Source organism: Ranitomeya variabilis, chromosome 2, assembly GCF_051348905.1.
Source record: "Ranitomeya variabilis isolate aRanVar5 chromosome 2, aRanVar5.hap1, whole genome shotgun sequence".
NCBI classification, from domain to species: domain Eukaryota; kingdom Metazoa; phylum Chordata; class Amphibia; order Anura; family Dendrobatidae; genus Ranitomeya; species Ranitomeya variabilis.
In genome coordinates, this window is record NC_135233.1 from 798,977,382 (window position 1) to 799,004,825 (window position 27,444).

The 27,444-nt window shown below is 42.3% G+C and overlaps 1 protein-coding gene across 1 annotated transcript in view; it reads right to left on the reverse strand.

Annotated features, from left to right (window-relative positions):
* LOC143807873 (CD109 antigen-like) overlaps window positions 1-27,444 on the reverse strand; it is a 159,120-nt gene that overhangs the window by 18,841 nt on the left and 112,835 nt on the right. Inside the window, exons 26-30 of the mRNA XM_077289890.1 lie at window positions 18,862-19,093; window positions 7,371-7,542; window positions 5,347-5,537; window positions 4,553-4,705; window positions 3,327-3,392 (exon numbers count right to left, since the gene is read on the reverse strand). Of these exons, the coding sequence (XP_077146005.1) occupies window positions 3,327-3,392; window positions 4,553-4,705; window positions 5,347-5,537; window positions 7,371-7,542; window positions 18,862-19,093 (814 nt within the window). The remainder of the gene's footprint in view (window positions 1-3,326; window positions 3,393-4,552; window positions 4,706-5,346; window positions 5,538-7,370; window positions 7,543-18,861; window positions 19,094-27,444) is intronic.

A 27,444-nucleotide genomic window follows, 5' to 3' on the forward strand; every position in this document is an offset into this window, starting at 1 on the left:
AGAGCACTGTATGGCACAGCTATGGGGCAATAATGGTGCAGAGCACTATATGGCACAGCTATGGGGCAATAATGGTGCAGAGCACTATATGGCACAGCTATGGGGCAATAATGGTGCAGAGCACTATATGGCACAGCTATGGGGCAATAATGGACGGTGCAGAGCACTATATGGCACAGCTATGGGGCAATAATGGACGGTGCAGAGCACTATATGGCACAGCTATGGGGCAGTAATGGTGCAGAGCACTATATGGCACAGCTATGGGGCAGTAATGGTGCAGAGCACTATATGGCACAGCTATGGGGCAATGGTGCAGAGCACTGTATGGCACAGCTATGGGGCAATAATGGTGCAGAGCACTATATGGCACAGCTATGGGGCAATAATGGTGCAGAGCACTATATGGCACAGCTATGGGGCAATAATGGATGGTGCAGAGCACTATATGGCACAGCTATGGGGCAATGGTGCAGAGCACTGTATGGCACAGCTATGGGGCAATAATGGTGCAGAGCACTATATGGCACAGCTATGGGGCAATAATGGTGCAGAGCACTATATGGCACAGCTATGGGGCAATAATGGACGGTGCAGAGCACTGTATGGCACAGCTATGGGGCAATAATGGACGGTGCAGAGCACTATATGGCACAGCTATGGGGCAATGGTGCAGAGCACTGTATGGCACAGCTATGGGGCAATAATGGTGCAGAGCACTATATGGCACAGCTATGGGGCAATAATGGTGCAGAGCACTATATGGCACAGCTATGGGGCAATAATGGTGCAGAGCACTATATGGCACAGCTATGGGGCAATAATGGACGGTGCAGAGCACTATATGGCACAGCTATGGGGCAATAATGGACGGTGCAGAGCACTATATGGCACAGCTATGGGGCAGTAATGGTGCAGAGCACTATATGGCACAGCTATGGGGCAGTAATGGTGCAGAGCACTATATGGCACAGCTATGGGGCAATGGTGCAGAGCACTGTATGGCACAGCTATGGGGCAATAATGGTGCAGAGCACTATATGGCACAGCTATGGGGCAATAATGGTGCAGAGCACTATATGGCACAGCTATGGGGCAATAATGGATGGTGCAGAGCACTATATGGCACAGCTATGGGGCAATGGTGCAGAGCACTGTATGGCACAGCTATGGGGCAATAATGGTGCAGAGCACTATATGGCACAGCTATGGGGCAATAATGGTGCAGAGCACTATATGGCACAGCTATGGGGCAATAATGGACGGTGCAGAGCACTGTATGGCACAGCTATGGGGCAATAATGGACGGTGCAGAGCACTATATGGCACAGCTATGGGGCAATGGTGCAGAGCACTGTATGGCACAGCTATGGGGCAATAATGGTGCAGAGCACTATATGGCACAGCTATGGGGCAATAATGGTGCAGAGCACTATATGGCACAGCTATGGGGCAATAATGGTGCAGAGCACTATATGGCACAGCTATGGGGCAATAATGGACGGTGCAGAGCACTATATGGCACAGCTATGGGGCAATAATGGACGGTGCAGAGCACTATATGGCACAGCTATGGGGCAATGGTGCAGAGCACTGTATGGCACAGCTATGGGGCAATAATGGTGCAGAGCACTATATGGCACAGCTATGGGGCAATAATGGTGCAGAGCACTATATGGCACAGCTATGGGGCAATAATGGTGCAGAGCACTATATGGCACAGCTATGGGGCAATAATGGACGGTGCAGAGCACTATATGGCACAGCTATGGGGCAATAATGGACGGTGCAGAGCACTATATGGCACAGCTATGGGGCAATAATGGACGGTGCAGAGCACTATATGGCACAGCTATGGGGCAACAATGGACGGTGCAGAGCACTATATGGCACAGCTATGGGGCAATGGTGCAGAGCACTGTATGGCACAGCTATGGGGCAATAATAGTGCAGAGCACTATATGGCACAGCTATGGGGCAATAATGGTGCAGAGCACTATATGGCACAGCTATGGGGCAATAATGGTGCAGAGCACTATATGTCAAAGCTATGGGGCAATAATGGTGCAGAGCACTATATGGCACAGCTATGGGGCAATAATGGTGCAGTGCACTATATGGCACAGCTATGGGGCAATAATGAATGGTGCAGAGCACTGTATGGCACAGCTATGGGGCAATAATGAATGGTGCAGAGCACTATATGGCACAGCTATGGGGCAATAATGGTGCAGAGCACTGTATGGCACAGCTATGGGACAATAATGGTGCAGAGCACTATATGGCACAGCTATGGGACAATAATGGTGCAGAGCACTATATGGCACAGCTATGGGGCAATAATGGTACAGAGCACTATATGGCACAGCTATGGGGCAATAATGGTGCAGAGCACTATATGGCACAGCTATGGGGCAATAATGGTGCAGAGCACTGTATGGCACAGCTATGGGACAATAATGGTGCAGAGCACTATATGGCACAGCTATGGGGCAATAATGGTGCAGAGCACTATATGGCACAGCTATGGGACAATAATGGTGCAGAGCACTATATGGCACAGCTATGGGGCAATTATGGACGGTGCAGAGCACTATATGGCACAGCTATGGGGCAATAATGGTGCAGAGCACTATATGGCACAGCTATGGGGCAATAATGAACGGTGTAGAGCACTATATGGCACAGCTATGGGGCCATAATGAACGGTATGGAGCATCTATTTTTATTTTTGAAATTCACCGGTAGCTGCTGCATTTTCCACCCTAGGCTTATACTCGAGTCAATAAGTTTTCCCAGTTTTTTGTGGCAAAATTAGGGGGGTCGGCTTATACTCGGGTCGGCTTATACTCGAGTATATACGGTATTTGATCTTATACATTTAATTTATGCTTATATTTTTCTCACTTCACCAACTTAAACTATTTAGTGCTGATGAATCACACACACATCGGATTTTGATAAATATTAAAACACAGATTGTAATGTAGCAAAATAGGTAAAAAGCCAATGGGCGTGAATACTTTTGCAAGCCACTGTATGTATAACAGAAAGCAACATGTAGTTTAGTACATGAAACAAAAAAAATGTATTTCTCTATTAGTATCTTTTGAACCAGGGGAGACCAACCTGTGCCACTCCAGCTCTAATGAAACTCCTAGCATTTGGCTGTCAGCGCATGCTAGGAGTTGTAGTATCAAAACAGGTGAAATACTGCAGGTTGACCCCTGTTGTATACAGTATAAACATCAAGCATACTCTCAATTCAATAATTTTAGAATACTAATCACAAAAAGGTCCATAAACATGTTGATAGAATTTTGTACCTGAAAAATAGCTAATCCTCTTCCAACAGCAGTGGCGTTAATAAAAAGGGGCTGCGGTACAATAATCTGTTTTAACAAAACACAAAGTTAATATTGACATAAGCGCTTCCACTTTCAACCTCATATTATTGACGACATAACTTTTTGAAAGGCTTTGCTCATACTAGTGTGAAGGGTGTATTGAGCTTTCTGCGATCTTTCACAACAAAAATCTTTGCGTAAAAAATTAGGTCAATGGGTTCCTTCAGAATTTGCCTTGATATGGCACCATATTTTTTCCCCTAAAGCAACATGTTTAATAGTAGATAAAAATAATTTTTCTCTATTGAATTTTATTAGATTGCGACTGAAAGCCATATATTCTCTAATGCGAGAAAATCGGGCCTATTATGCTAATGACACTGGGGTCAAATTCTGTCAGTGTTCGATACAAGTGTCACCTTAGTGTGATCTAATTCTCTCGCATGACAGAATCGCAGTACAGGTTTAGAGAAGATGACGAACTTTATTTTTCCATCTTCTCTATTGTCTGAGTCCATGGATATCAGTCTGTTCTCAGATAACATCCGTGTGCAATCTGATTTTTCACATGCACCTATAGACTTGTATGGGTGTATGTGATCTGAATATATCGGAGCCATTTGCAGCATACCGATTCTGCATGAGAAAAAAATTGCAGATTTGCACTGCCACGTAGTATAACATTAGGCCGAGTGCTATCCGATAAAACATCGGATAGCATTTGGCCATCTGATATTCTCGTGGGAGAGAGCCCTTAAGTCGAGATACATGGTTCAATGGTATCTCATAAACTTCAGAGGGTGACATACGGTATTATAGCTTGTACTATAATTTAGGTTTCATTCATGTTTGTGTCTGAGGTTACGTTGCACTTTACACCTCTTTAATCAGAAGAAAACGTGCAGCATGCTGAGATACTTTTTTGTTGAGAATGACAGTCAAGCCGAATGGAAACCTAATGAACCCCAATAAAGTCAATTGGGTCTATTGGGTGCATTGTGTCATGTAATAAATCTATTTATTGAATTCCATTCCAATTTTCTTATCATAGAAAAGAAGAGCAGAATCCTAGGAATGCTAGTGTGAACCTAACCTTAGCTTATATTGAGTCGTTAAAGCCCAGGGAGTAAGACTAGGTTAGAAATAAAGATATATCTGCACTATATGTATCTTATAAATACTGAATGAATATATTTTTCTCCCACCTGCTGCCGTTGTAGCTCTAAATAATTGTTGCTGTTCAACTGAAATGTTTTTGTCACAAATGAACCTGATCCAGTCACTGTCAATGTAAGTGATGTTGTACCCTCAGCACCACTCTGGTACTTGGAAAGAGCCTGCAGAGCCATTACTGTGTCCTTAGGAAGAAAAATAAAACATTGTCAGAGAACATGAAGATGACGTACAATACAAAATTCATAATTCATACATAATGTCAACGATCACATTTAATACCATGCCTACGTGAACAACCTTCCTGGTGTAGCATACATCTCCTTTAGCAAAGTGCCATGGGGCAGTAGGAGACTGGACCTGGCCTCCTGTTTATAGTACCGCCCTGTAGAATGTGTTCATGCAATAAACATTATTATGATAGGGAAGATCTCGAAGTGTAGTGCATGGCAGCAGGCCGGTTATGGTGTGTAGCGACACTTGGGGAGACAATGCTTTGTTGACCAACATGGTCTCTTGGCTCTTCACTGCAGGGCAGTCACATGTGGACAGATGGAAACCCAACTCATTAAGGAGGAAGCCAAAGAAGCAATATTAAGAAGGGATGGAGAAGGAAAATAAGCATGATTAATTTCCCAATAAAAACAGTGAAAAGATTTCAAATGTGTATGATACATCAATTTGGCCCCTCAGAAAATAAAAAGACATCCTTAAACAAGCCCTTTTATGCTTCTTATAGATATTCACAAAGTAGAAAAAAATAAATGAACCATTATTTAAACTTTTTTTTTCATTACATTATTTAAACTTTTTCAATTTTCATTACCTGAGTAGATCCATATCCTCCAAGATGATTTCTTTGTTCACTCAGCCATTTCATGACAAAATGGCCATCACTGATTCTACCCTGCTGGTAGAAGGAAAGCAGGGCATAGGCTGCTGTCTCAATATCGGTTGTTCTTGGCTGCCAGTAAGTGTACGTTTGCTGATTTGATGAAGACCAGTACTTCATATTTCCTAGACACACAATGGTTGGTATAAAATAGCATTGAGGTTTGTCCAATGGATCAGTACTTACGTCCTAATTACTAACTTACATAGAACACAAAGAACATATTTTCATCAAATATAATACTTCACTAAATATACATTATGGGAAATTATAATGTGATTTTTCTTGTCTGCAAGCAAAATAACATTGACCCAAACGTCTTGCGGCCAGTACACAGTATCACAGAAACAATTAATGTAAGTGCCCAAAAAAACAATTAATTCACCGACTAAAGCACTAAATAAACTATTAAATACAATACACAATAAAACGTAACATTTACTAATATTTAAGATAAAAAAATACAACAATCACGACCTAAAAAAGGCTACTGTTTGGCTGAATAAAGATACAGGGTGCTCTCAGTCCCTAATGCGTAGGCTATCTGTGCCCTACCTTGCTGCGGAGGTTGGCACCCTATGAGACCTGCGCAATGGCGCCCCTGCTCAACGTGGACTAGCCCTGACTCACCCTAAACAACCCTCAAGTGTGGAATTGGATAGACAAACAGCAGACCATACAAACAGACAAACAAATAACATTGACCAGTGTGCTAAGTACTTAACGCACATAAATATAATGCGTACGTGTGTACTTTTTGGATCAGCAGTAACACACACTCAGTACATAATTGCACATATCCCCATCTAGCCTGTAGACTTCCTGTGGGATTTCCTCTGTACCTAAATTCGCTCTGCCTGTTTGCGGGGGTTGGCACCCTAAAAATTCCTGCGCAATTGGCGCCCCCGCTCTCGTCGTCTGGCCCTGATATGCCCTAATGCTGCCAGATGGTAACCACTGCAAAATTGCAAATAAGCTGCTAAGAAACAGGCAGTCTATGTACTTTATTGGGGATTTACACATGTTTTGTGTTTTCTTATTAACACTTTGTTGACTAGGTGCTATGGTTCATATCTATTAGTCTCTGTACGTTCTGCCTGTTTCTTAGCAGCTTATTTGCAATTTTGCAGTGGTTACCATCTGGCAGCATTAGGGCATATCAGGGCCAGACGACGAGAGCGGGGGCGCCAATTGCGCAGGAATTTTTAGGGTGCCAACCCCCGCAAACAGGCAGAGCGAATTTAGGTACAGAGGAAATCTCTACAGAGGTAGCTATCAGTAATGTATGCACACTGTTTGCACTAAAATACTTACCAGTCACTGTCTTCTGCCGTTCACAGTGCTGCTCTGGCCCATTTCTGCATCATGTGGCCACAGTTTTGATTAGCCAAATTACTACACATCATCTATATAACCAGAAACCACTTTCTCAATGTCAGATTTTCAGAGTTAGGCCACATGCACACATTGGGTATTTGGTCAGTATTTTACCAGGAGTGGTCAAAACCAAGAGAGGGTGATAAATACAGAATTGGTGACGTGTTTCTATTATACTTTTCCTCTGACTGTTCCACTCCTGGTTGTGACTTAGAAATACTGATGTGAAATACTGACCAAATACTGATAGTGTGAACGTGGACTTTGAACAAGGCTCTCAGACTTATATTAAGAAACAATTCAAGGTGAGATGCGGTAAGAAAGAGCTACGGTCACACGATGCAGGAGGGGGATCGGAATAGTGCTGGAAACGGCAGAAGACTACAAACAGTATTTTAATGCACTAGTGATAGCTAAGAAATGCTGAAATAAAAAAAAACACCAAAATGGGACCTTAAACAAAATATCATTGGAAGTGGTCATCACCAGTAAATGGGCCTCAGATCAGCAACCCCACAATTTCCCGATTTTGACACTAAAGATGAATCAATAATTATTAGTTTACATTAAATTGTCTATACCTGTAGTGATTGCTCTTGAATTTAGCTCATTCAGAGCAGCTTCTGCTTTGTTGCTCTTGGCAAGTGATAGAGCATAGACCACAACAGACAGTGTGTAATTATTAGCTATGCCGTCATCAAATGTGCTTTCAAGGTACTGAATAGCTTTATCAATGATGCTCTGATAGAGATTCTGAAAAGAAAACAAATTTTCGTCACAATTTCAATTACGGTAGTCATAACTTTATCTAACAGGGAGCAAGAGTTTGACAATGTAATCCCCCTATATTGTTCTCTTTGGTATTGTCAACTGTGATTTGTCGATAGAGAGAAGAAAGGCCCATGTGAAGTTTGCATGGAAGTGGGTCTCCATCAGTCTGTGCACTATGGCAAAATTTAACTGAGCTCCACATCCATGGCCAATAAACTTGAGTATGGCAGTAGCCCGGGTGATAAACACACCCAGGACTGCATGAAAGCACACATTAAATGAGATAGTAATACAAACAGTAAAAGTAAATTTAACAAATACCCATAGATGTAGTTGTAAGAGTGAACTGGCCACTGGCCCAACGTATGTTTCATAGTAAGGGAATGCCTCCAACGACATTGGAGCATCTTGCAAACAGAGCCAACACTAAGCATCTGCAGGAATACCACTCATGACCTCTAGAAGTAGAAATTTGGGTGACATACTGGAGCACCGTCACAATGCCCCCAATAATAAAAACCCACTTAAAATCTCGTGGTTCTGAGGCGCATGCGCGGGTCTTGGTGAGGTCAGACATGGCCGGCTGAGCTCCGCATCCCAGCGGACCAATATAACCCTACCCAGCACTGGAAACATAGCTATAAGCTACAGAAATAGCGGGGACTTACTGCGGGGTGCCGCTGGAACGATAATGCCGAGGAAAGGAGGAGCAGGACAAGCGGCAAGCCGCACAATAGAAGAGCTCCTGTTACACAGCGGCGTGGGCAAGATGGCCGCCGCAGCAGCGCAACCCTCAGCTTCCCTCACAGCGGTGAGCAGCGACGCTGAAACGGAGGACACTAGCACAGCAGGGGAGACGGTGGTCCCCACGGCAACCCTGATAAAGGCTCTGCAGGAGACATTCCGATCTGAGCTGAAATCAGCAATGCACAATGTCACAGCACAAATTCAGGACATCATACAGCGTACCTCCAATCTGGAGGGCAAGATGGAGGAGGCATTAGGGGCCCTGGAGGAGGATCAGGAGAACATTAAGGTACACACTGAGCGCATAATAGACCTGGAGCTAAAGTGTGAGGACTTTGAGAATAGGTCACGTAGAGGCAATATACGCATTAGAGGCCTCCCGGAGACTATCATAGCCCTAAAAGACACTGCTACAGCACTGTTTAAAGCACTACTCCCAGATGTAGATCCTGCTCTGCTTCACATCACAAGGATACACAGAGCCTTGGGCAGGCCTAAGACGAATGAATTTCCTAGGGATGTAGTGCTTAAAATGCATTATGAAGAATCCAGAGACCTAATTCTCTCGGCAACCAGGGAAATGTCATCCCTACCTGGGCTACCTAATACAGTGCGACTTTTTGCTGATTTATCACCCTCTACGCTTGCGAGAAGAAGGGCACTCAAACCAGTTACAGCAGCACTTCAGGCGCTGGATATTAAGTACAGATGGGGGTTCCCGTTTGCTTTATTATTTTCTCATAAAGGTGAATCTTTTATATGCCGGTCTTTGGAAGAAGGAATAAAAGCTCTTGAACGCGCGGAAATACAAGTCTTGGACCCCATTCCTCCTCAACCGAAGCGTAGACCACGCCCGCAGAGAGAATGGATACAGATCCCTAGGACCAGGAGCCAGAATATGCGAGTTACCTGACTTACTCCTGAAAACATACGGTGATCTCCTTTATGATTGAAACTGTGGTGCCTTTATTTTTGTACCGTAATCTTATGAAGGATTGCCCTGGATGGTATACGGTAAAGTCAACCAGTGACGTTTTGAAGTTACACTTCGTAATTGGTTATAAACTATGAGTAACATATTTTCCACTTATGTATAATTTTTTTTAATTAGCAAGGGTTAGGCTGTTGGGCCTTGGTGCATGTTGCCCGACCAGGCCGACTTCTGGGGTTCCTTTTATTATGGGATCCTGGAACGCTGCCTACAAAGGGTATTTAACCCAAATGTTTAAATGTTCTTTGTCTAATGTTTTTGTCTCCCTTTGTGTTGTTTTCTCCCTTATGTCTCTTAACAGATGTGCATATGACTTACTGCTCTACTTATCTTTAATGCGATCTCCTGGCAAGTTGTTGAAATCGGATAAAAGTCACTGGCGGATCATTAGCGGTAATAGAGCTTTTACCTATGTGTAGAGTATTGTCCCACAATGTACATGGGTTCAATTCACCCATGAAACGCAAAAAAGCTTTTCTAGACTATCACAAACACGGACCGGACATTATATGCTTACAGGAGACCCATTTCTCAAAAACCTCCAGCCCTAAATATCTTGACTCCAACTACTCTCGTTTTTATCTCGCGACTTGGGAACGTAAGACTAGGGGTGTGGCCATATTATTTAAAAATAGTCTACCATTTCAGATAGAGGGCACTATCGAGGACCCGGAGGGAAGATTCATCATCATCCATGGCAAATTACAAGGACAAAGCCTCTGTATAGTTAACAGCTACATGCCCACTACAACTCAGTTGCTAGTATTTAGATTAATATTATCAAAGATGTCGGCAATATCCTATCAGCATCTGATCTGGTGCGGGGATTTTAACCTCACTTTGGATCCTGCACTAGATTGCACTGCAGCAAAACGAACAGACATATCTAGAAGAGACAGGCGAAAAATAATTAGGCTGATGAGTGAGCATCGATTAGTTGACGTTTGGAGGGAGATGAATAGCTCTACAAAGGGATACACTTTTATGTCTACGGTACATAAAACTTACTCGAGAATTGATTTACATATAGCCACAGCAAACACATTACTGGGGGTTCAGTTCTCCCGTCATATTCCGTCCTCTTGGTCGGATCATGATGCAGTTTTTACTGTTTTCAAGTTTACTGCTAACGCATCTAAATTGTTCAGGTGGCGACTAAACAACTCTCTTTTGACAGATCCGGACATAGCGGCGTCCATAAGTAAGGATCTTAAGCTATACTTTCAAACGAACGTGAATGAAGAGACATCTCCGGGGAACGTTTGGTTAGCACATAAAAAATTTATCACAGGCACTATTATTAAATTGGCAGCAGCTAGGAAAAAAAATAGATCCGAGTTGCAAATTAATCTAGAAAATAAATTACTTAATCTTGAACAAGCAAATCAACAATCCTCCTCAAGGTATCTAATTAAGCAGATACAAGACGTTAAACTTCAGTTAAATGCTGTTCTCACTCACAGAACGGAGCGGGCCCTGGCATGGACGAAAGCCTCTTTTTATAGAATGGCAAATAAGCCAAGCAAACTATTAGCGCGACAATTACGACAAAAAGAAACTCTAAACGCTATCCACTCGATTAGAAAAAGCGATGGAAATATCTCTGCTCATCCTGAGGATATTTATACTGAGTTCCATAATTTTTATCAAAATTTATACTCTTCACCTAGGCCCCCTCCCCCGCATTCTTTACAAACTTTCCTCCAGAGTCTGTCTCTCCCCAAACTTAACGACTCCTCTTCCCAGTTATTACAAGCTGAGATAACTGACGAGGATGTAGAATTAACACTCCAAACACTAAAGTCTGATAAAGCTCCTGGGCCTGATGGCCTTACAGCGCCGTACTACAAAAAATTTAAAGAAACCCTTATTCCACACATTACAAAATTCTGCAACGCACTATTAAACGGTAAACAAATGCCTCCAGAATTTTACATAGCACATGTAGCAGTTATTCCCAAGCCCAAAAAAGATCACCTGATAACTAAAAATTACAGACCAATCTCGCTACTTAATGTAGATTTAAAGATATTTACATCTATTATTACAGGTAGATTAAACAAAGTCCTCCCCTCACTGGTACATAGAGACCAAGTGGGCTTTGTACCACGGAGACAGGGACCTGATAATATAAGGCGTAATTTAAATATTATACATTCGGCAGCAAATAGTCAGCGACCTACTATGCTTTTAGCCTTAGACATCGAAAAGGCTTTTGACTCTGTGTCATGGCCATACCTCTTTGAGGTATTATCACTGTTTGGTCTTCCCAGCAAACTAGTCAATTGCCTAACTTTACTTTATGATCAGCCAACTGCGTATCTTAAGCTTCCGTCGCTAAAGCCCAACCCAATAAATATAATGAGAGGGACTAGACAGGGCTGTCCTCTTTCGCCAGCACTGTTTGCCTTGGTTATGGAGCCCCTCGCCGAGGCTATAAGGAAAAACCCTAACATCCTAGGACCTAGGGATCTGGGCGATCAGTACAAAGTAAGTTTATTCGCTGACGATCTGCTTCTAACCCTTTCAAACCCACATACCACCCTTCCAAATTTATTCTCTTTACTTCGTGACTTTGAGTCGGTATCGGGGCTTAAAATAAACATAGACAAATCAGAGGCTCTCTTCCTGAACATACCTTTAAAAGACCAAGCGTATTTAGTGTCACAGTTTGGGTTTGAGAAAAAAGAACATTTTCTAACCTATCTGGGGATTAACTTGACGTCTGACAGATCCACCCTGTATAAATGGAACTATGCCCCTCTTATAAAGAATTTCCAAAGAGACTTGACTAGATGGTCGTCACTGACACTTTCATGGTTAGGCAGAATAAATGCCATAAAAATGGTTTCCCTCCCGAGGTTTTTATATCTGTTTCGCTCCCTCCCTATTCAAATTCCCTCAAAAATACTACGAGATATACACTCTATGGTGTCCAAATTTATATGGCAGGGGAAAAAACCCAGGATCAAGCAACAGATCATGTTTATCCATCGGAAGAAGGGAGGATTCTCCTTACCTAACTTTATAAATTATTTTAAAGCAGCCCAGATTGCCCATCTAACTAGAGTATGTTCCATAATTGACAGACCTAGATGGGTACAACTGGAGTCTTTTCAACTAAGACCCTACTCTCTGTTAGGCCTGATGTGGTCAGAGGCTAAACTCCCTAAACATATCACTAATATTTCACCTTTTGCGGCTCAGTCTTTGCTCCTCTGGAGAAAGGAGAGGTTCAAGAGTGAATTGCAAACCAAGAATACGCCACTAAACTCACTATTTGGCAACCCCTCCTTCCCCCCGGGTCTTGACCCGCAACCATTTTCCTGGTGGTCACTCAGGGGTATAACCACAATTAAACATCTATGCTCCCCGTTTAACATAGTCCTGTCCAAACAAGAGTTTAATCAAAAGTATGATCCGCCAGTGCGAGAAATATTCCGCACTAACCAAATCTTTGATTTCGTCAGAAAGACTATACCGAGTGGAATACCTATTAGGATTACAGGGTTCGAGCAGAGGTGTATGGATGATCCTCTGGGAGGGGGGGTTATTTCTTTTCTGTATTCTTCCTTTACTAGTGTACAGAAAGAGAAAAAGCTTAAATTTATGCGACAATGGGAGGAAGATCTGGGGTTTGATATCTCATTGAAGGAGTGGCAGAGCTGTTGTGATGCCTTGTCTAGGGGCTCCCATCAGGTATCATTGGTTGAATCTTCTCTTAAAGTTTTACATAGAACATATCTGGTCCCAACGAGACTGCATATCATATATCCACTGGTTTCTGACAAATGCTTTAGGGGTTGTGACGCACCGGGGGACATGAGTCACATATGGTGGTCCTGTCCGGTGGTTGCTGATCTGTGGCGGGAGGTGAAGCTTCTACTGGATAGGATGATTGAAAAAGAGACATCAATGAATCCATTGACCCTCCTTCTGGGATTAAAACCGCAGGGGATATCGAAAAAAATGCACAGACTGGTGGTGTTATTGGGAATGGCAACCAAAATACATATAGCGTCAAAATGGAAATCTCCTGCACTTTCAATATCCCTTGTCAAAGAAAGAATGAACACTATCATGATATATGAACGCATTCAAGCGACAAGAACTGATAGCTGGAACTCCTTCTTCCAGACCTGGTCACCATGGCTTGAACTGTGTCCGGATGGTCAAATGCAGTTGGCTCTTACTTTGTCTCCCTGAGATATAACTTTTTATTTCTATCATCGAAAGAGTGAAAACTCTGACCTGGATACTATTGATTACCGATCAGTGCTTACTGTTAAGTAGGAGTATTATTATTGTACTAATTGCAGAGTGGTTTTAAACTGTAGTAGGACATGCACTTATTCCCTTTTGTTTCTGTCTTGTCTTTGTCTCATCTTTCATTATTCAACATTAATGCTTTCCCCACATATTACAATGTTAGCGTTGATAATTATGCAAATTTTTTTGTATTTTATGTACTCCTATGTTGGGAGATTATTGTGAAATTTTTGTTTTCCAAATAAAAAATATTGAAACAAAAAAAAAAAAATCTCGTGGTTCTCCACAGTGATGTATTCTCTGCGGCAACTGTGTTGCGTGCAAAAATATCCAACTGGCCGCTTGCTTCGATTTGGCAGATGGAACTCAAACTTACTCCATAAAACAGTATATGACATGTATCACCACACAAGTAATCTATTATGCCACTTGCAGCTAGAATAAAATGTAAGTCGGAGTAACATCATTTCAGCTCAAAACTTGTACAAAAGACCACATGAGCGATATAATGGCCGCCGAAACTGCAACCGATCTGTCCCATTTAACAATGATACCCCAGCACTATAAAATGTTCCATCACTGCAACCCTAAGTCCTTCATGATGAGAGGAATCCAACATATCCAATGTGGAATTAGAGGAGGTAATACTAAGCGCCTCCTTGCACAAAAGGAATGTAGATGGATCACCGTGTTGGGGACAATGACAGCCCACGAATTCAATGAGTCCCAGGGATTTGCCTCTTTCCTATAAACCCTCAATTTGATCTCTATAACCCTATTAGTCTCTGCCATCTCCCTCATTTGATATTTTATGGCTTTTAACTTTGGTTTCCCTATTTAATTTTATTTTTCATATTTGTCCTTTTTCCAGTGACAACAATTTAGTTTAACATCTCTTGATTCCTTGCAATGCTCCAAGTTTTGGAAATCCACTCCACCACAGCGCATCTTTGAACCATATACACTACCATGTGCGTGTTGCCCTTGGAAGAAACCCATTGAATATAGAGGGACTTCAAATTATGCTGCTCATAACATCTACTAATCTATGTGATATTTTATTACATTTTTTGGTGAGCTAGTGTACTCTGCTTATGTCTACTTATGTTTACTTATGCGCATCTTATTGTCTATTCTATTATTGAGAAAAATGTGTTTTTACATATATGTTATTATGTGGCCAAATTCTGTTACTGGCCTTTTTATAACCCTCAGCGGATGTATATGTGACTACTATTATCCTCTATTTTTGCAGCATATGACATGGTTCACGATTCGAACGCACTTTGTCTATGTATAAAACTTTTTGCATGGTGTTCACAATCTGAGCGCATATGAGTTTTCTCCCTGTGTCCTGCCCTGATCATCCTCTTGTTCTCCCCAGCCTGGTGCAGTTATGTGGTTGCGGCCAGGTGCTGGCCACCCCACATGATCATATCAGACTGATGGGTGGATGAGTAGCTGTGGGACTCTGTGGCACTGGTGCGCATCATGCACCGCCGCTCTTATTGTGAATGGTTCCTGCCGACCACGTGATCGGAAGAACCGGACATATATGGAGGGACACATGATATATCATGCCATGCCCCCTGAGGAAGCAACTATCTGCGAAACATACGTTGGGGACAGCAGGCCGGTTCACTCTTACAACTACATTTGTGGTTGTGGGTATTTGTTTAATTTACTTTTACTGTTTGTGCTACTATCACTCTTACACTTGCTTGATTAATGTGTGCTTTCATGTACTTCTGGGTATGTTTATTACCCGGGCTACTGCCATATTCAAGTGTGTTGGTTGGCATGGATGTGGAGCTCAAGTAAGTTTTGCCATAGCGCACAGACTGATGGAGACCCACTTTCATGCAAACACACACTACACAAATTAGACTAACTATCTGTGCAGTTTCCATTTTTGGTTAATCGTACACCTTTTTCACTTCTTACAGGATAGTTACTGTTTATACTTACCATCATTGATGATTTCTATAATACCCTTTGTTTATTACCTTATATGTAGCGCTTCTGGCCCCACAATCTCTGGGCTATTTGTCACTGTTTTACCCCATCTATTTTTCTTGCCCATTACTTGTGTGTTTATAATTGTGATTGATAATTTTAATAAAATTATATGTTTTTTTCAAGTAGCGTGGACTCAGGTTTCTCCTTGCATATATATTTAGCAAAGTTGCTACCATATTTATTGTTGGGCCTAGTGCGTATACATGCATAATTAACCATATGTTTGATTGGAGAATTTTCTTTATATAAACCCTAAACAGATGTTGTCATTGGTGTGATTTAAATGCACTAAGCCACCGTGCTGCCCACTAAGTTGATTATGATAGGTAGAGTAGCTACCTATTTCTTCATGATTTTTAATCACAGCTTTCATGCGTCTTGGCATGCTTTCCACCAGTATTTCACACTGCTTTTCGGTGATCTTATGCCACTCCTGGTACAAAAATTTAAGCAGTTCTTCTTTGTTTGATGGCTTGTGAGTGACTATCCATCTTCCTCTTGAATACAATCCAGAGGTTTTTCAATGGGGTTCAGGTCTGGAGACTGGGCTGGCCATGACAGGTATTTGATGTGGTGGTCCTTCATCCACACCTTGATTGACCTAGCTGTGTGGCATGGCGCATTATCCGGCTGGAAAAAACAGACCTCAGAGTTGGGGAACATTGCCTGAGCAGAAGGAATCAACTGTTTTTCCAGGATAACCTTGTATGCGGCTTGATTCATATGTCCTTCGCAAAGAACAACCTGCCCAATTCCAGCCTTGCTGAAGCATCCCCAGATCATCACTGATCCTCCACTAAATTTCACAGTGGGTGCAAGACACTGTCGCTTGTACGTCTCTCCAGGTCTCCGTCTAACCATTAGACGACCAGGTGTTGATCTGGGGAAAAAGGGGAAAAATTCCTAGTATCCCCTTATTATTATTATTATTATTATTATTAAAAACAGTTCCAGAATTTCTAGGTTCATGCGATGCCAATGAATATTTTGGGGGCTGACATGACATTGCAATTGATCGCTATACTAAGCTTGGTGCTGTATTCAGGTACTGATGTTGGTGCTGGTACTGTATTCTATGTACCGATAGTATGTATGTATGTAATATTAGTAGCTTTGGTGTTATATTCACTTACTGTTGGTGGTTATGGTGCTGTATTGATGTACTGTTAGTGGTTCTGGTGATGTCTTCATGTACTGATGGTGATTCAGATGCTGTATACCACTACTGATAATGGATCTGGTGCTGTATTCATGTACTGATGGTTTTAATGTTGCTTTATTCTTGTACCATTGGTGGTTCTGGTGCTGTATTCATATACTATTGCTGATACAGGAAATGTTTTCATGCACTGATAGCACTTCTGGTGTGAACATCATGCACTTATAATGGGTTTGGTGCTATATCGTCATATTGAGGGTGGTTATGATGCTGTATTCCTGTACTGAATGTGGATCCGGTGCTGTATGCCATCATAGGAGACAGTGATTCATTCTATATACTTAAAAACTGTGGTATTGCAGTATACAGTAAAAGCAATCAGACAATTGCAGGTTTAAGCCCCCTTAAGGGACTAAATAATAATTAATAAATACTGTAGAAGAAAACCCCCAAAACAATGACTGAGTTGTGTTTGTTTACTGCAGGTTTAAATTTCAATGTGGGGAGGGGAGCTTTTTCAATTTTCACCTCAGAGTGAACGTGCTCAATGATACTCGGATATCACTTGAATATCTGGGTGCTCGGATGAGCTCGACACTCACCGAACATTGTCTTGTGCTCGGATTAAATGCACAAATCGCCACTCCGCATATTTGGCACCTGTGAAACAGCCAATAAACATGCGCAGATTACCTGCCATGCTGTGTTGCTGCAGCCATCTTGATAGTGGCAATACTGTGATTGGTTGTCCACATTACCTCATAAGAGGTCATAAAAGGACTGGCGTCGCCTTCCTCTGCACACTGATGCTATTGCACAGCTCAGGCACAATTGAAATTGGAGCAAGAGAGTAGTTGTCCAGGCCTGTGTGCACAGTTTCAGGAATCAGAGTCTTCTGGTATTGACACTGTTGCTGAACCACCATACAAAAAGTCCTTCTTAGGCTATGTGCACACGTAGAATGGACGTCTGTGGATTTTTCCGCAGCGGATTTTAGAAATCCGCAGGTAAAAGACACTGCGTTTTACCTGCGGATTTACCGCTGATTTACCGCGGTTTTTATGCGGATTTTGTGTGGATTCCACTGCGGTTTTCTATTATGGAGCAGGTGTAAAACCGCTGCGGATTCCGCACAAAGAATTGACATGCTGTGGAATGTAAACCGCTGCATTTCCGCGCGTTTTTTTCTGCAGCATGGGCACAGCGTTTTCGGTTTCCCATAGGTTTACATTGTACTGCAAACTCATGGGAAACTGCTGCGGACCCACAGCCGCGGATCCGCTGCGGATCCGCAGCAAAATCCGCAACGTGTGCACATAGCCTTATACATTCTGCATTCAGCCTAGGGTGAGCTACTAGAGTAGGGAGAGTGGCTGAATGCAGCCTTTAGGCAGGCTTAGGGCTTTGCAGTCCATTGTTAAATATATAGCTGCTGCAGGTGACCGTGTTATTTTTTGGGAGGGGGGATGAACAATTTACTGTATTGTCATCCATACACGTTAACCTGCTTTCTGTAAAGTTACGGTGGCTTGAAATTAAAAGAAAAAACACTCTGCCTGATGTAGGTGAACAAAATTTTTTTGTCCAAAAATTTACTATTGTCATCCAGTTTATCCGGGACTTGAGAATTCTTCCTTCAAAGAGGTAGGTGTCCCCCAGTCTGGGACAATTTTTAAAGAGAGTTCTGAGTAAAAACAAATATATTATTTGCAACCTATGACATGCCAAGATAAGCAGAGACCTGAACACTAAGAACCTTACCACCACCATCATGATCAGGCACATGCCATCTAAGCATCTGATTCAGTGGGTTGAATGCCTGGATCCCAATTGGTGTCAGCAGGTGACACCACTGTCTCTTCCCCTGTGCTAGGTGCTTCCCAGACCCCTGTCCATGACACTGGTGCAGAGGCCTCCCGCACTGCACCGTCTTTGCACATGCTGTGGTACCATCATCAGGCACTTCCAAATCCTTCTCCTAACACAGCGCTCATCTTTCCCTACCCCAGGGCTTGGAATGAAAAAGAAAGTTTCCAGCCACCCACTTACAGGACCAAATGCTAAACGGGAACATTTCAGTGTCAAAAGAAAACTTTATATTGAAGGTTGTGCTTACCTTGTAGAGTTCATCTTCCAGCAGTGAGGTCACTATGTAAGCCGTGAGGGTCGTGGGACCACTCTGGCCACCTTGTAATTCATAATGAATAACTTGCCCAGGTTCAGAAAATATGCCAGTATTTGGATCTTGATGTTGTACCAACCATTCTACTGCTTGATCTAAAATATCAGAATCTATATATATGAAGGGCCGGGCTTGTAGAAAGCATCTAAATACAAATGCTGTAAGCCTAAAAGATATGCATATATTTTACTGTCAACATAAAAACAAGGGCCTAAAAACATTCAATATATTAATGTTAACATTTCTTCAAACACTTCACATATGAAATATATATTTGTAGTGCACAGTGCAATGATCCAGTGGTGGGACAGGCTCTGTGCAGGAAGTAAAGAGCCTTGGGATCATCCTCCCATTGCTATGGCTCTCCTCGGGTACACGGAGATGCGGGCTGGCAGTGAGCCCACATCTCCGTGTACCCGAAGAGAGCCATAGCAATGGGAGGATGTTTTCAGCATTTGTGCAATCCAGACAGAGGCATACAAAGAGCCTGGCTTACCATCAGCAGCTACAGTCTACCTATTATTTATGAGCACCAGTGTATCCACTTTCTTACTATGTACAGTTGTGCTCAAAAGTTTACATACCCCAGCAGAATTTTTGCTTTCATGGCCTTTTTCCAGATAATATGAATAATAACACCAAACCTTTTTCTCCACTCATGGTTATTGGTTGGGTGAAGCCATTTATTGTCAAACTACTGTGTTTTCTCATTATAATGGCAACCCAAATGGCAACCTAAAACATCCAAATGACCCTGATCAAAAGTTTACATACCCCATTTATTAACACTGTGTATTGCCCCCTCTAACATCAATGACTGCTTGAAGTCTTTTGTGGTAGTTGTTGATGAGGTTCTTTATTTTCTCAGATGGTAAAGCTGCCCTCTCTTCTTGGCAAAAAGCCTCCAGTTCCTGTAAATTCCTGGGCTGTCTAGCGCCTGAACTGTGCACTTGAGATCTCCTCAGAGTGGCTCAATGATATTGAGGTCAGGAGACTGAGATGGCCACTCCAGAACTTTGACTACATTTTCTGTTCCTTTGTAGCTCACACATCCCCAAAACATCAGCGATCCACCTTCGTGCTTTACAGTAAGAATGCTGTTCCTTTCATCATAGGCCTTGTTGACCTCTCTCCAAATGTAATGTTTATGGTTGTGGCCAAGAAGTTCAATTTTGGTCTCATCACTCCAAATTACCTTGTTCCAGAGGTTTTTAGGCTTGTATCTGTGCTGTTTTGTGCATTGTAGGTGAGATACTTTGTGGCTTTTGCGCAGTAATGGCTTTTTTCTGGTGACGCAACCATGCAGACCATTTTTCTTCAAGTGCCTCCTTATTGTGCTTCTTGAAACAGCCACACCGCTAGTTTTCAGAGAGTCCAGTATTTCAGCTGATGTTATTTGTGGTTTTTTCTTTGCATCCCGAACAATTTTCCTGCCAGTTGTGGATGACATTTTTGTTGGTATCCCTGACCTGTTTTGTTTTTACAGAGCCCCTGATTTTCCATTTGTTAATCACAGTTTGAATGCTGCTAACTGGCATTATCAATTCCTTGGATATCTTTTTGTATCCCTTTCCTGTTTTTTACAGTTCAACTACCTTTTTCTGTAGATCCTGTGACAATTCTTTTGCTTTCCCCATGACTCACAATCCAGAAACGTCAGTGGCTGGATGAAAGATGCAAGAGTCTGTATGGATCCCAGAAACTCACTCAACTTTTATGCACACACTAATTACAAGCAAACAAGTCACAGGTAAGCATGTTACCTTTAGCAGCTATTCAAACCCATTTGTGTTAACTTCTGTGCATATTATCAGGCCAAAATCACCAGGGTATGTGAACTTTTGATCAGGTTCATTTGGATGTTTTGGATTGTCATTCTGATTTAAGAGAAAAGACAGTAGTTTGACAATAAATGGCTTCACCCAACCACTGACCATGAGTGGAGGAAAAGTTTTGGTGTTATCTACTATATAATTGTCTATGGGTCACTTCCGTCTTTCTGTCTGTCCTTCTGTCTGTCCTTCTGTCTGTCACGGATATTCATTGGTCGCGGCCTCTGTCTGTCATGGAATGCAAGTCGCTGATTGGTTTCGCCAGCTGCCTGTCATGGCTGCCGCGACCAATCAGCGACGTCCACGGTCCGATTAGTCCCTCCCTACTCCCCTGCAGTCAGTGCCCGGCGCCCGCTCCATACTCCCCATAGTCACGGCTCACACAGGGTTAATGCTAGCAGTAACGGACCGCGTTATGCCGTGGGTAACTCACTCCGTTACCGCCGCTATTAACCCTGTGTGACCAAGTTTTTACTATTGAGGCTGCCTATGCAGCGTCAATAGTAAAAAAAATCTAATGTTAAAAATAATTAAAAAAATAAAAAATCCTTATATACTCACCTTCCGCTGGCAGGTTTCGGTGGCAAGGATGGTATGCGCGAAGGACCTGCCATGACATCACGGTCATGTGACCGCGACGTCATCACAAGCCCTGCGTGCCTGCGTGAGAAGGACCTGCCATGACGTCACGATCATGTGACCATGTCGTCATGGCAGGTCCTTCTCGCGCAGGCACGAAGAAGCTGCGGTACCATGGGACAGGCAGGGACAGCTGAGGAGCAGCGACGAGAGGCGAGTATGTGATTTTTTTTATTGCAGCAGCAGCATTTCATGTGGCACAATGCTGTATGGAGCCATAAATAACTACATGGATCATTATATGGGGCATCTATGGGGCCATAACTGCATGGAGCATTATATGGGGCATCTATGGGGCCATAACTGCATGGAGCAATATATGGGGCATCTATGGGGCCATAACTGCATGGAGCAATATATGGGGCATTATATGGGGCCATAATTGTATGGAGCATTATATGGAGCATCTATGGGGCCATAAAGAACTGCATGGAGCAAAAAATGGAGCATCGATGGGGCCATAACTGCATGGAGCATTATATGAGGCATCTATGGGGCCATAACTGCATGGAGCATTATACTATGTGACTTGGCAAAATACTACATGACTGGGCAATATACTACGTGACTGGGCAATATACTACGTGACTGGGCAATATACTACGTGGACATGCATATTCTAGAATACCCGATGCGTTAGAATCGGGCCACCGTCTAGTCATTCATATTCTCTGAAAAAAGGCCAAGAAAGCTAATATTCTGCCAGGGTATGTAAACTTTTAAGCTCATCTGTATACTGATGAATAGTATCAGGTCGGGGTCACACTAGCGTAGAATACGGGTGAGTGCTATGTGAAAAAACATCGCATAGCAATCGAACCAGTGTTAATCTATGGGGCAGCTCACATCACCATATTTTTCTCGGGCGTATTCTACGTGCGCATAAAATCGCAGCATGCTGCAATTGAACTCGTATATCATCTGAGACTCGCCAGTGCAAGCCCATGGGTGCGAGAAAAACTCGGACGCCACATGGACTATCTGTGTAGCTTGCAACAAATGCGCACCCATTTTCCTCATTTCAGCCCATTGAACAATTTTATTCAATGGGGAAAGTCTTTTTTTTGCAATTTCACTGCACTTGTAATTTTTTCCTTGTTTTCCAGTACACAATATGGTAACATTAATGGTATTATTCAACAGTACAACTCGTCCTGCAAAAAAAATCCTCACATGACCATTTTGATGGAAAAAATAAAAAAGTTATGGCTCTGGGATGAAGAAGAGTAAAAAACGAAAACAGAAAATCGCAAGGTAGTGAAGGGTTTAAAAAGAATACCACCCAATGGTGGAAAAACGCTGAAAGAATTGACATGTTAGTTCTTTAAAAAAAAAGCAGCAGTTCTCCATTTCAGTCAGGAAACAAAAGAAACCATGTGCCTGAGATCTCTGATTTGTTTCCCATTTGTAATGAGTGGGACTCCTAAACTGGTAAAGCCTATGCACTAATTGCAAAGCCTATATAAAGAAAATTAAGAAATAATTAAAAAAATGCCTCCTCCACTGTATGTAGCATTTTTGTGCTTTCTCATTGCTTTCAATGGTTAAAGAAAAAATCATTGGTAAATGTACGGTAGTTTTAAAATTTTACAACTTTATCTGTGCATGTGGTGTGTTTGATTCGGACTCTGAAATTAACAAAGCCTATGCGGACATTGCAAGAACTACCAAAAGTTACAAGGAAGAGGAACTGTGATACACCCTGTGTTAGACATAAAGGAGGGCCTCATATACATTCAGTTGAAATTGATAGATTGTGGAACTCCTAGACTCAAAGCCTTTGCACTAAGTGCATGGGCTTCCAAAAATTCAAAGGAGGGACTTCAAAACACCCTGAAAGACACAGAGGAGTGACTCAAAAAACATTTTTTCCCCATTATTAACCCCTTCATGACCCAGCCTATTTTGGCCTTAATGACCTTGCCATTTTTTGCAATTCTGACCAGTGTCCCTTTATGAGGTAATAACTCAGGAACGCTTCAACGGATCCTTGCGGTTCTGAGATTGTTTTTTCGTGACATATTGGGCTTCATGTTAGTGGTAAATTTAGGTCGATAATTTCTGAGTTTATTTGTGAAAAAAACGGAAATTTGGCGAAAATTTTGAAAATTTCGCAATTTTCACATTTTGAATTTTTATTCTGTTAAACCAGAGAGTTATGTGACACAAAATAGTTAATAAATAACATTTCCCACATGTCTACTTTACATCAGCACAATTTTGGAAAGAAATTTTTTTTTTGCTAGGAAGTTATAAGGGTTAAAATTTGACCAGTGATTTCTCATTTTTACAACAAAATTTACAAAACCATTTTTTTTAGGGACCACCTCACATTTGAAGTCAGTTTGAGGGTTCTATATGGCTGAAAATACCCAAAAGTGACACCATTCTAAAAACTGCACCCCTCAAGGTGCTCAAAACCACATTCAAGAAGTTTATTAACCCTTCAGGTGTTTCACAACAGCAGAAGCAACATGGAAGGAAAAAGTGAACATTTAACTTTTTAGTCACAAAAATGATCTTTTAGCAACAATTTTTTTATTTTCCCAAGGGTAAAAGGAGAAACTGGACCACAAAAGTTGTTGTCCAATTTGTCCTGAGTACGTTGATACCTCATATGTGGGGGTAAACCACTGTTTGTGGGCACGGCAGGGCTCGGAAGCGAAGGAGCGCCATTTGACTTTTTCAATGAAAAATTGGCTCCAATCTTTAGCGGACACCATGTCGCGTTTGGAGAGCCCCCGTGTGCCTAAACATTGGAGCTCCCCCACAAGTGACCCCATTTTGGAAACTAGACGCCCCAAGGAACTTATCTAGATGCATAGTGAGCACTTTAAACCCCCAGGTGCTTCACAAATTGATCCGTAAAAATGAAAAAGTACTTTTTTTTCACAAAAAATTTTTTTTGCCTCAATTTTTTCATTTTCACATGGGCAACAGGATAAAATGGATCCTAAAATTTGTTGGGCAATTTCTCTTGAGTACGCCGATACCTCATATGTGGGGGTAAACCACTGTTTGGGTGGACGGCAAGGCTCGGAAGGGAAGGCGCGCCATTTGACTTTTTGAATGAAAAATTATCTCCATCGTTAGCGGACACCATGTCGCGTTTGGAGAGACCCTGTGTGCCTAAACATTGAAGCTCCCCCACATGTGACCCCATTTTGGAAACTAGACCCCCCAAGGAACTAATCTAGATGTATAGTGAGCACTTAAAACCCCCAGGTGCTTCACAGAAGTTTATAACGCAGAGCCATGAAAATAAAAAAATATTTTTCTTTCCTCAAAAATGATTTTTAGCCCGGAGTTTTTTATTTTCCCAAGGATAATAGGAGAAATTGGACCCCAAATGTTGTTGTCCAGTTTGTCCTGAGTACGATGATACCCCATATGTGGGGGTAAACCACTGTTTGGGCGCACGGCAGGGCTCGGAAGGGAAGGCACGCCATTTGGCTTTTTGAATGGAAAATTAGCTCCAATCATTAGCGGACACCATGTCGCGTTTGGAGAGCCCCTGTGTGCCTAAACATTGGAGCTCCCACACAAGTGACCCCATTTTGGAAACTAGACCTCCCAAGGAACTAATCTAGATGTGTGGTGAGCACTTTGAACCCTCAAGTGCTTCACAGAAGTTTATAACGCAGAGCCATGAAAATATAAAATTATTTTTCTTTCCTCAAAAATGATTTTTTAACCCACAATTTTTTATTTTCCCAAGGGTAACAGGAGAAATTGGACCCCAAAAGTTGTTGTGCAGTTTCTCCTGAGTACGCTGATACCCCATATGTGGGGGTAAACCACTGTTTTGGCACACGTCGGGGAGCGGAAGGGAAGTAGTGACGTTTTGAAATGCAGACTTTAATGGAATGCTCTGCGGGCGTCACGTTGCGTTTGCAGAGCCCCTGATGTGCCTAAACAGTAGGAACTCCCCACAATTGACCCCACTTTGGAAACTAGACCCCCAAGGGAACTTATCTAGATGTGTGGTGAGCACTTTGAACCCCCAAGTGCTTCACAGAAGTTTATAACGCAGAGACGTGAAAATAAAAAATGTGTTTTCTTTCCTCAAAAATATTTTTTTAGCCCAGAATTTTTTAATTTTCCCAAGGGTAACAGGAAAAATTTGACCCCAAAAGTTGTTGTCCAGTTTCTCCTGAGTACGCTGATACCCCATATGTGGGGGTAAACCACTGTTTGGGCACATGGCGGGGCTCGGAAGGGAAGTAGTGACGATTTGGAATGCAGACTTTGATGGAATGGTCTGCGGGAATCATGTTATGTTTGCAGAGCCCCTGATGTGCCTAAACAGTAGAAACCCCCCACAAGTGACCCCATTTTGGAAACTAGACCCCCCAAGGAACTTATCTAGATGTGTGGTGAGCACGTTCAACCCCCAAGTGCTTCACAGAAGTTTACAACGCAGAGCCGTGAAAATAAAAAATCATTTTTTTTTCCTCAAAAAAGATGTTTTAGCAAGCAATTGTTTATTTTCACAAGGGTAACAGGAGAAATTGGACCCCAATATTTGTTGCCCAGTTTGTTGTGAGTACGCTGGTACCCCATATGTGGGGGTAAACCACTGTTTGGGTGCACGTCAGGGCTCGGAAGGGAAGTAGTGACATTTGAAATGCAGACTTTGATGGAATGGTCTGCGGGCGTCACGTTGCATTTGCAGAGCCCCTGATGTGCCTAAACAGTAGAAACACCCCACAAGTGACCCCATTTTGGAAACTAGACCCCAAAAGGATCTTATCTAGATGTGTGGTGAGCACTTTCAACCCCCAAGTGTTTCACATAAGTTTATAACGTAGAGCCGTGAAAATAAAAAATAATTGTTCTTTCCTCAAAATTATGTTTTAGCAAGTATTTTTTTATTTTTGCAAGGGTAACAGGAGAAATTGGACCCTGTTGTGAATTTGGATTTTGGGCTCCCCCGGTGGCCACTGGTGGAATTGAACTTGTGTCATCATCTTTCCTGTTCACCTGTTCTCATCAGATCTGGGTGTCGCTATATAATCTGGCTTCTCTGTTAGTTGCTTGCCGGTCAACAATGTTATCAGAAGCCTCTCTGTGCTTGTTCCTGCTCCCAGACATCTACTAGATAAGTTGGACTTTCGTCCATGTTTGTTTTTGCTTTTTGGTTCCAGTTCACAGCTGCAGTTTCGTTACTGTGTCTGGAAAGCTCTTGTTGATCAGGAATTGCCACTCTGGTATTATGAGTTAATGCCAGAGTCCTAAAGTAATTTCTGGATGGTGTTTTGTTAGGGTTTTCTGCTGACCATGAAAGTGTTCTTTCTGTCTTCTGCTATCTAGAAAGCGGACCTCAAATTTGCTAAAACTATTTTCCTGCTGTGTTTGTTATTTCATCTAAAATCACCGCCAATATATGTGGGGGGCCTCTGTCTCCTTTTTGGGCATTTCTCTAGAGGTGAGCCAGGTCTTATATTTCCCTCTGCTAGCATTATTTAGTTCTCCGGCCGGCGCTGGGCATATAGGGATAAAAAGTAGGACATGCTACCTGGCTACTTCTAGTTGTGCGGTAGGTTTAGTTCATGGTCAGTACAGTTCCCATCTTCCAAGAGCTTGTTCCTATATAGGCTTATGCTATGTTCTCTAGCCATGGAGATCATGACAGTTTGACCGGCCCACTAAAGGGTTAATTCCTTGGCTGAGAAAGGAGTGAAATAAGAAGTCTGCTGAGAGTTTTTTTTTTTTTTTTTTGTGCTCTTAATTGGATCATTTGCCAGTCTGTCTATGCTGCAGTCTTTCTTTTTTTTCTCTCTCCTTCTAATCTTTGAATGGCTCTGTGTTCACCTGTTTATTATGGATCTTCAGAGTGTAACTGCAGGTTTGAATAATCTCACCACGAAAGTACAAAATTTGCAAGATTTTGTTGTTCATGCTCCGGTATCTGAACCGAGAATTCCTTTGCCGGAATTTTTCTCGGGGAATAGATCTGGTTTTCAGAATTTTAGAAATAATTGCAAGTTATTTTTGTCCCTGAAATCTCGTTCTGCCGGGGACCCTGCACAGCAGGTTCGGATTG